At 40.0% G+C, this 8,531-nt stretch overlaps 1 protein-coding gene across 6 annotated transcripts in view; it reads left to right on the forward strand.

The window, feature by feature from the left end:
- Nucleotides 1–8,172, forward strand: part of epb41l3b (erythrocyte membrane protein band 4.1-like 3b) — a 34,092-nt gene extending 25,920 nt beyond the window's left edge. For 4 of the 6 annotated variants that reach the window (XM_058418481.1, XM_058418482.1, XM_058418480.1 and 1 more), the window contains 6 exons: nucleotides 1,795–1,851; nucleotides 4,230–4,325; nucleotides 4,423–4,521; nucleotides 5,012–5,092; nucleotides 5,432–5,547; nucleotides 6,764–8,172. In XM_058418481.1, coding sequence (XP_058274464.1) covers nucleotides 1,795–1,851; nucleotides 4,230–4,325; nucleotides 4,423–4,521; nucleotides 5,012–5,092; nucleotides 5,432–5,542 — 444 coding nt within the window. In that variant the 3' untranslated portion in view covers nucleotides 5,543–5,547; nucleotides 6,764–8,172. The remainder of the gene's footprint in view (nucleotides 1–1,794; nucleotides 1,852–4,229; nucleotides 4,326–4,422; nucleotides 4,522–5,011; nucleotides 5,093–5,431; nucleotides 5,548–6,763) is intronic. The other 2 variants (XM_058418483.1, XM_058418484.1) reach the window with 2 other exon arrangements.
- The last annotated feature ends 359 nt before the right edge of the window (nucleotides 8,173–8,531 follow it).

Raw genomic sequence — 8,531 nt, forward strand, 5'->3', positions numbered from 1 at the left:
TCATTGCTTGATTTGTATATACAGTGAGTTTGTGCTTGTGGGAAACAAACCCATATGAGAGATGTTGGCAGTGGAACGAGGGGAAACGGGATGAAATGCTGTCCTTTTATAAATATCACATGCAAAATCCATTACAAGGAAAGAAAAAATAGAAGGCAACAAAAGCCCAGATGAAACCGACACCCTGACAATCCCAGACCCAGTACACCATATGTGATAATATTGTAATGGAAAGAGTTGCATGCACTCATGAAAGCGGTGTGGTACATGATAAACGTCAGCAACGTGTTAGGCAGTGAGCTCAAGATGGCATCGGCTACAGCTACAGCTTGCCAAGAGATAGCAGACCAAAGCAAGACTGTAATCAAATCAAAGTCGCACCTTGTGTGATGACTGTAAAGGCAAAGGCACTCAAAACGACAAAGGCTGGCTACACTAGATGATTTGATGCAGGATTTTAGGCCTGAGTTGCCCCCCCCCCCCAAAGTGATTGTGGCTGGATTTGAGGCTTGTCACATCCTAAATAATCCTCAAGTGTTTATCAGTATGATGATTTTACCGATCCTGATAGACTCAGAGCCCCCCTGATCTCTACACAGACTAGTCAGTGTGAGCTGGTAGGTGATGCTTTCCAGGCTGCTCGCTCTCTAACATGACCATATTTTTGCAGCAAAACAGAATGGATGCCAGGGTAGCAAACTGATTTGATCACACAAGTTTCTGGGAAATCTTGTGTCTGTGGAATCACCAACGTGAAACCATTACTACAAACGGGTCAAATCGTCTACTGTGGCCGTTCGGAGGATTATAATGTTGATGAAATTGTCCTTATGTCTGAGAAGATTTGCACATCGTGTAGTATGCAGCCTAACCAGGCAAAATATAATATGGGGCTATTTTTTATATATATATATATATATATATATATATATATATATATATATATATATATAAAATATTAGCTTGGTTGACGAATCCATCATTGAATGGAGTTCACTGCACACTAAAATGGGTTTCTTGGCAGCAGATGGCAACATCATTCTGAAATGTTGTCTTGTTCTCAGTCACAGACACTGTTCATTAGCCTTATCATTCATCTGCTCCCCCCCCCCCATGTTAATTACTTTGATGATGATCCATAATGATGCATTATCTGTGCTTTATGTTTAGTCCCTCAACTCACTTTATTAGAGAGACCACGTGAAGTAAAGAATGCTATTTAATTAGGAGTGATGGTAACGCTGCATTTGGTGTATTTATTCAGAAGAGATGTTTCCGGTTGTTAGATTTGAGGGAGAGCCTAGCTTCAGCTTGTTCATTTCTCAATAGAGCGACAGTTCTGTAGTGCATACATTCCCGTGTTTATCTTCTTATATATATATATTTTCCTCCTCTTAAAGTGAGTCCCTGCTTTAAGACCAAATCATTCCTATTTTATAATGAATATACAAGGGCAAGAGAGACAATATCTCTTGGTTAACTTTAATGCAGTGAATATGACTTTCTGTCTGGGTAGAATTTTTTGTAATCCTCTCCTACACTTTTCCTGTTTATCTTTTCTACATCTAGTCTATAAACATGCCAGAATGGTCTTGATGATGTGCGTAGATTTTATCTGTGCATGGGAGCAAGTCTGTAAATACTGTTATCTGATTCAGGATACTATATTAGCTCAAATACACTGTATGTACTGTGTTTTTTTCAGTATCTATTTATTAATATACAGGTTCATGTTAAGCACAACTCTGTTTGTAATAGAATTTTATATAATAGTGTGCTTTTTGTATGTTGCAGAGCTCAGAAGACCAACAGGACAATACGGAGGTAGAGCAAGAGGAAGCAGAAGTTATGGTGAATATTCTGCCGTTTAAAGCTTCAGATCGTTTGTTGATTGAGAAAGTTGGTTCTCCAGCTCCTCTGTGTTTGTCTGAGAAGCAGATCCCAATATCTGGAAGCGTACATTCAAAAACAGTCAATGAAAAATCTCTTACTGAAAAAGAGATGTCGGTGCTTTATACGAATGAGGAAAGCAATGCAATGGCGCCCTCTGCTGGTGAAGCTCAGGTGCTCATGGAAAGAGAATCTACTGAGCAAGGTACACTTGCACTGGACACAGTGCCAGGGCTTTTTGCAGGTATATATACAGAGAGGAAAAAACTTTCTGCTCATGTTGAGGAGAAAGAATTTTCTGTTCACACATCTGATATGGAACAGTTTCCTTCTCTTCTCCATATTGAAATAGAAGAATTTCCTGCTCAGACCCCTACTGAGGATCAAGAATTTTACATTAAGACCCATATTGAGGAAGAAGAGTCCCTTGCTCAGACTCCTGATAAGCATGAACGACCTCTGGCTCAGACCCATACTGACACAGAACAATTTCTGGTTCTGAACCTAGCTGGTAAGGAGAAACTGCTGGCTCAATCTCATATTGAGAATGAAGAGTTTCATTCTCTGCCCTTTATAGAGAAGAATGGATTTTCTGTTCAAACCCATCTAAAGGAGGCAAAACTGTCTGCTCAGACTTGTATTGGGGAAGAAGAACTTTCTGCTCAGACCCAAAATAAGAAGATTGAAATTCACATTCAGACCCATATCAAGGAAGAGGAGTTTCTGGCTCAGACCCCGGATACGATGGAAGGACTTCCTGTTCACACCTCTTCTGAGATGGAAGATATTCTTGTTCGGGAACTTCCTGCTCGAGTTGCTTTTGAGAACATAGAACTTTCTGCTCAAACCCAAGTTGAGAAGGATGGATTTCCTGCCCAAATCCTTCCAGATGATACAGAACAATCTGCTCAAACTCGTATTGCAGAAGAATTTTCTTTTGAGGAAAAGATGTATTCGGAGGATGTTTCCGCTCGTGAAATGGAAGGTAGAGAAGAAATGAAGTTGCCATTAAAGGAAACCGATAGTGATTTGGTGGTAGATGGAGCTGTTGCTCAGCTCTCAGAAGAAAACCAGATTCCAGAAGAAGTGCACAGAGAAATAAATGAGCAGACTGAAGAAAAAGAGTTACATGAAGATAGTCAGAGAGCGAATCAGGAGTCTGTGGGGCCTGAAGAGAAATGTGCTTCTCCAGATGAGTCCACAGGTCAGGAGAGCCGAATCCCTATCCGGAAACGTGTGTCGTTCTGTGGAGACGGTGAAAACCTTTCTCATGAATCAAGAACGAGTTTGAAGATTGACATTTATGCTTCTGCTGGCTCACCCATCATTAAGCAGGGGCAAGTCCAACCTGATGAAACCCGACTGACTGTGACTGCGTCACCCTGTGAGGAAGGTCTCACCGCCGAGCAAAATTTACAAGAGGACGTGGAAGAGGAAAACGCAGCAGGATATGAAAACTTCATATCTTCAGAGACATTGCACTGTGAAACCAAAGAAGGAGTAAAGGCTAAATATGGACAGAAGAATGAGAGTGAAGTAGAAGAGGTTCTACAGGAAGCAACGAAGATGACGCAGGAAGTGAACACAGTTAGTGCTACTGCCTTGTTGAAGTAACTTGGTTGATTTAACCTCACGGTTTTTACATGTCCAGCACAAACTTTGACTAATTCAAAAGGGACTTGTATCCACCTCTCGTTTTGTCTTATTTAAGTGACTTGTTAGTGTATAAATCACTGCATTCGCATGAATCTGCATCATTGTCACTGTGTTCAATGATGTGTATCCCATTGCATGTAGTACGTTTCATGTTCTGTCTGAGATTTAGCTTCTTAGTAATAATAATAATAAATAAAAATAATAATAAAGAGCACTCAATATGTGGAGGAATCACTACCTGTACTCCCTGTGAAGGAATACTTCTTCAAGCAAAAATACTGGTAGTATTACTAGAGTGGGGAAAAATGCCTTTGACTTTGCATGCAGAAAAATATGTAGCAGAGGTGCCAACATTGCTAACAAAAAAATAAGTCCTCAGAATAGCCAAAGCCCTAGAGTAGGTCATGTCTTTAGATGGGACAGCAAACTTTATTTTTACATCTGTGCCATGTGACAGAATAATTAGCAGCCTTGTTGCTTCTTTTATATTTACCAGCCAGACCACAATCACACCTCCAGTGCTAAAAAGTGTTTAAGAATTCACACCCTAGTTTAGCATGAAATGAAAGAAACAAATGCATGTGTCTCTGTAGATCAGTTTTCCAGCTAATCTGTAGATGTTCCTCTGCTGTCTTTATGACTAGTCGTGTGTTCCTCACTCTTATCTCTCTGAATCTGCGCAGAAGTCAGAGGTGTCCGAGAAGCCGGTGCAACCGGTGACCACTGAGGTGCCCATTGTTCATACTGAAACCAAAACCATCACATACGAGTCTGCTGAGGTACACGTTCTCCTTAACTATAGTTACACTCAAGCTTATAATGCACTTTACCTTCATGAATGGTCGTCTTGTGGTGTTTTTGTATACAAATGTGAAGGTGGATGCAAATGGTGACACAGAACCTGGAGTTCTGATGAGCGCTCAGACCATCACCTCTGAGAACAACAGCACCACGACCACCACGCAAATAACAAAGGTCAGTGAACGTGAACCCGGAGACCTTTTGGTCACTGAAGACCAAACAGCCACATGTCATAAATTTCATCAGAGGAGAAAATTCCTTCCCTTGTGCTTCTAAATGATTTTGTGTTGTCCTGACATTTAAACTACTGACCTCACTAGCTTATTTGATTTTGTGTCATTTCACGTTAACGGCTTAGAAATCGGAAATTTTTACAAATTGGAAACGAGCTGAGCGACACAAGCATGTGCACACCATTTTCAATAGCAGCACAATAATTCCCGCTATATCTAACACATCTCACTGCTTCATTTTTGCCTCCATTACTCCTTGGTTGATGCAATATATAAACACCTCTATTACATTTTACCTTGCATTCATATTACTGCCTGTGCTTCACTCACTTTACATTTAGATTAGAGTGCAATCTATTTGAATGAATCACATCATGTCTCCTTTACTACATAATTCATATTTACACCTTGTTTATTTTCTCCTCTGTTAGACGGTGAAGGGAGGCATCTCAGAGACACGGATCGAGAAGAGAATCGTCATCTCTGGGGACGCCAACATCGATCATGACCAGGTACTGAGGCTGGCCAATTCTTCCATGCATACACATCCATTCAGTGTGGATTCAGGTTTCATTTCAGATTTCAGGGGAGAGAGGCTAAGTAATTCAATGCAGGGTTTGGGTTTTGGCTTCGCTTCTGTTCTAAATAAATGCAGAAATATATATATAATAAATAAATAAAAAAATCTTTGCTAATCACAAAATTTTTTAGGTCATTATTTAAAATGTAATAAAGTATGCAATTTCATTAACATGCATGAATTCACTGATTGATTGCTATGTAATTTTGATGATTATCCTATGTCCTGTGTCTGCCCCCTGCTGGTCTTGTGTGGCATTTCTCTGAACAAGGCTCTGGCTCAGGCCATAAAAGAGATCAAAGAGCAGCATCCAGACATGTCTGTCACCAAAGTAGTGGTTCATAAAGAGACGGAGATCTCGCCTAGCGAAGGTGACCAGTGATGCAGGTAAGGGAGGGAGCGTAGCCGAGCCTCCATTAGAACCGTAGTGCTTTCCACTACTACAGTTGCTCTTCACTGCTGGACTCTGCACGCTCTGTTCTGACCTGTGCTAGTTTAGCTGTGTATGTGTAATGGTTTTGCTTTGTGTGTGTGTGTGCGCGCTTGTGTGGCTGTATCAGCAGCATGAACTTGCTTTCCATGCTAGTGAAGTGATTTGTTGTTTCATTTCCTTTCTACCTTCATGGTGCTGCTGCAATTGTAAGACGCATCCCTGTTAAAAGTTGCTTATTTAATTGGTCTTTTTCAGTTAGTCTGCTTTTTTTATTTATTTAGTTAATTAATTTGGCCTTCACAATTATCGCCAGATTGGAATAAGCCAAAAAAAAAAAAAATAAGCTACTCAGCCTTTTATCCACTTTCCTAACTCCACCACCTGCTGCCCTATGCACATCAGCTGAGGCACGATCTGTAGCGTGCACAGATGATGCATGCCATGGAAATATTGATGAAGTGTGACGACAAACCGTTATATAACTCTTCTAAACACGCGCTTGTTCATAGCACTTAACTACCTAGCCATACTTTATTATATTATAAGCTGCCATTTGTTTTTAGTCTAATCAGGTAGGTCTCCGCACAGCACATTATATCTCTCCCTTAAAGGCACAGGGCATTGCTCTGTCTTGGCATTGAGGTCTGCTTCTACTGCTGCATCCTGTTGATGCATGTTTTGTTGCGCTGTGTCTGAATGGGTTTCGTGTCCTTGTGCTGTTTGTGTTCCTTCACTGGCTTTACAGCAAATTCCATGCGTCCCTGTGGTTCTCTGTGACTCTGAGACTTCTGTTTATGACCGTTTCGAGAACAGAAGGTCTTCCTCCGCTTTGTCCTCTTCTCCGTGTCTGGCATGTGCTGTACCGAAAGCTTTGGTGCCTCTCAGTGCATGCTGAAGTCATTTGCTGCTGGTCTGGTCCTGGCTCTTGTGTAAAGAGTTCTGGCATTGCTCTTGAAGTGCTTACAGGCTGTCCTGGAGTGTGTCATGACAGAACCAGCATAAATGCCACTTTCCTGTTCATTTGTGTCACATTTTCAGTTCATGCTACAATCATTAGCAGCTTAGTGTGTAGCTAGAGTACATCGCTGGATTGTAACACTCATATTTACCCACACTGACTGATCTCTCTCTCTCTCTCTCTCTCTCTCTCTCTCTCTCTCCTATGTTTAGGAGTAAACACCAGTTTGACTGAGGACAGTGCCATTTTTTTCCCCACTCCTTGGACCTGTGGACTCGCAGCTTCTGTGACCTTTGATCTCGGATCCAGACAGCTTAGTGGATGTGCTGGGACAGTGGAGAAGCGATGATTCACACACACACACACACACACACACACACACACAAAGTCAGCCCTACACTCCAACATTTCCAAAAGCTCAGCTTTTTATTGGAATGATCATTTTACTGTTAACAGCAATAATCCCAGGACGCCATGGACAAACGAAAGCTCCAGAATGGGGGAGAATATCCTCAAAAAACATTTGTGCAACTGCCTTAAAAACGATTGTTTTAATTTATGCACCTTCATTTTATTTATAGCTGACACTTAAATCATCGTGCCAACGACAGAGCTATAAATCCATACTCCAGTGTTCCAAGGAGATATCGCATTAGAGCCAGGTTTGCTGACACAAACTAAATTTCTTCCAAGTGTCTAAAATGTTTTTACTGAATTCTGACTGGCAGATCAGATTAGCATGGAGACTTGGATTTATGTGTACATGGAGAAACCAGCTCACAGGCCAGGACTTAAAGGTATTGGGTTAAAGTTAAGTCTTGTATATACATTATATAAGCTTATTATCTACAATAACATGAATTCTCTGTAGTACATTGTTTGTTCATTAAAAATGATTTTAGCATTACAAGTCCTAAAAACTATACCACTATAAAAAGGGCTGCTTTTGGTTTACTTGGAAACTCATTAAATCTGATCTTTGACCTTTTTTTATCTCACTGTTGCTCTGGAGAAGTTACAAATGGTATGTCTTCAAATTTTAAATATGGGGTAGGAAAGACCTATGGGGCTTTTTTTTATAAAAATGTTGATCCCAGCAGAGTTATTTCATGCTCCTCTGGTGACCTGAACCTGAGTTCCTCAGAATCCTCTCGCCATTTTCTCCATTCTAAACACAACAAAAATTTAAAACCATTTGGATGTGATTTTATTTTGGTTTAATTTTTTTAATTAAATATTATTAAAATCAACTGTTTCCATTCCGTTTATTTAGCCACATTAGTTACCCAAATTAAAATAGACCGTTTTATACAATGATGGTTCCCAAAATGTTCGACAAAACTGTTTGGCACAGAAATATGTGCTTGTGCTTTTAATCTCATTAAACACAGACAAATTGTGAACAGAAAAACTGGAATCACCCCCAAGCCCAAAGAGGAGTTTCCCTGGAAAAACAGCCCTACAAAGCCCGCATTCACATTTTGGTGAAATTACTTCAGGATATAATGACGACAGAGCATGCTGTGAAAATAATCAGTAGCAGGGTGTTTTATTCCTTTTATACCACAGCAATCTGCTAATAATTATCATTCATTCCTTAATAAACACACATTCTACCTGATTCCTATCTTGGAGATTTTTTTTGGGTGGGAAACCTTTATCCATTATAAAGTACAGACTCCTTCCATTTAATAAAAACGTATAAAATCTTCACTTTAACAGCAATTATGATTGTCTTTCTTACACAATAGTGTGTTTTGTTGTTGTTTTTATTGGTTTGTGGAGCATCCACTATACATGTCATTTACTATAGAAACAATAACATTAGGAGCATATTCAATATAAAGCTGGGATTTGAAGTCACTGAATGTTAAGCGACACCTTCTGACCAATCGGCTTCGGAGAATTCAATGCCGCAATATAATTTGTCTATTAGTTCATTTGCTATTTAATAGCAAATCATATTATTTCTCAGGCTGT

This window comes from Hemibagrus wyckioides, linkage group LG20 (assembly GCF_019097595.1).
Source record: "Hemibagrus wyckioides isolate EC202008001 linkage group LG20, SWU_Hwy_1.0, whole genome shotgun sequence".
NCBI lineage: Eukaryota > Metazoa > Chordata > Actinopteri > Siluriformes > Bagridae > Hemibagrus > Hemibagrus wyckioides.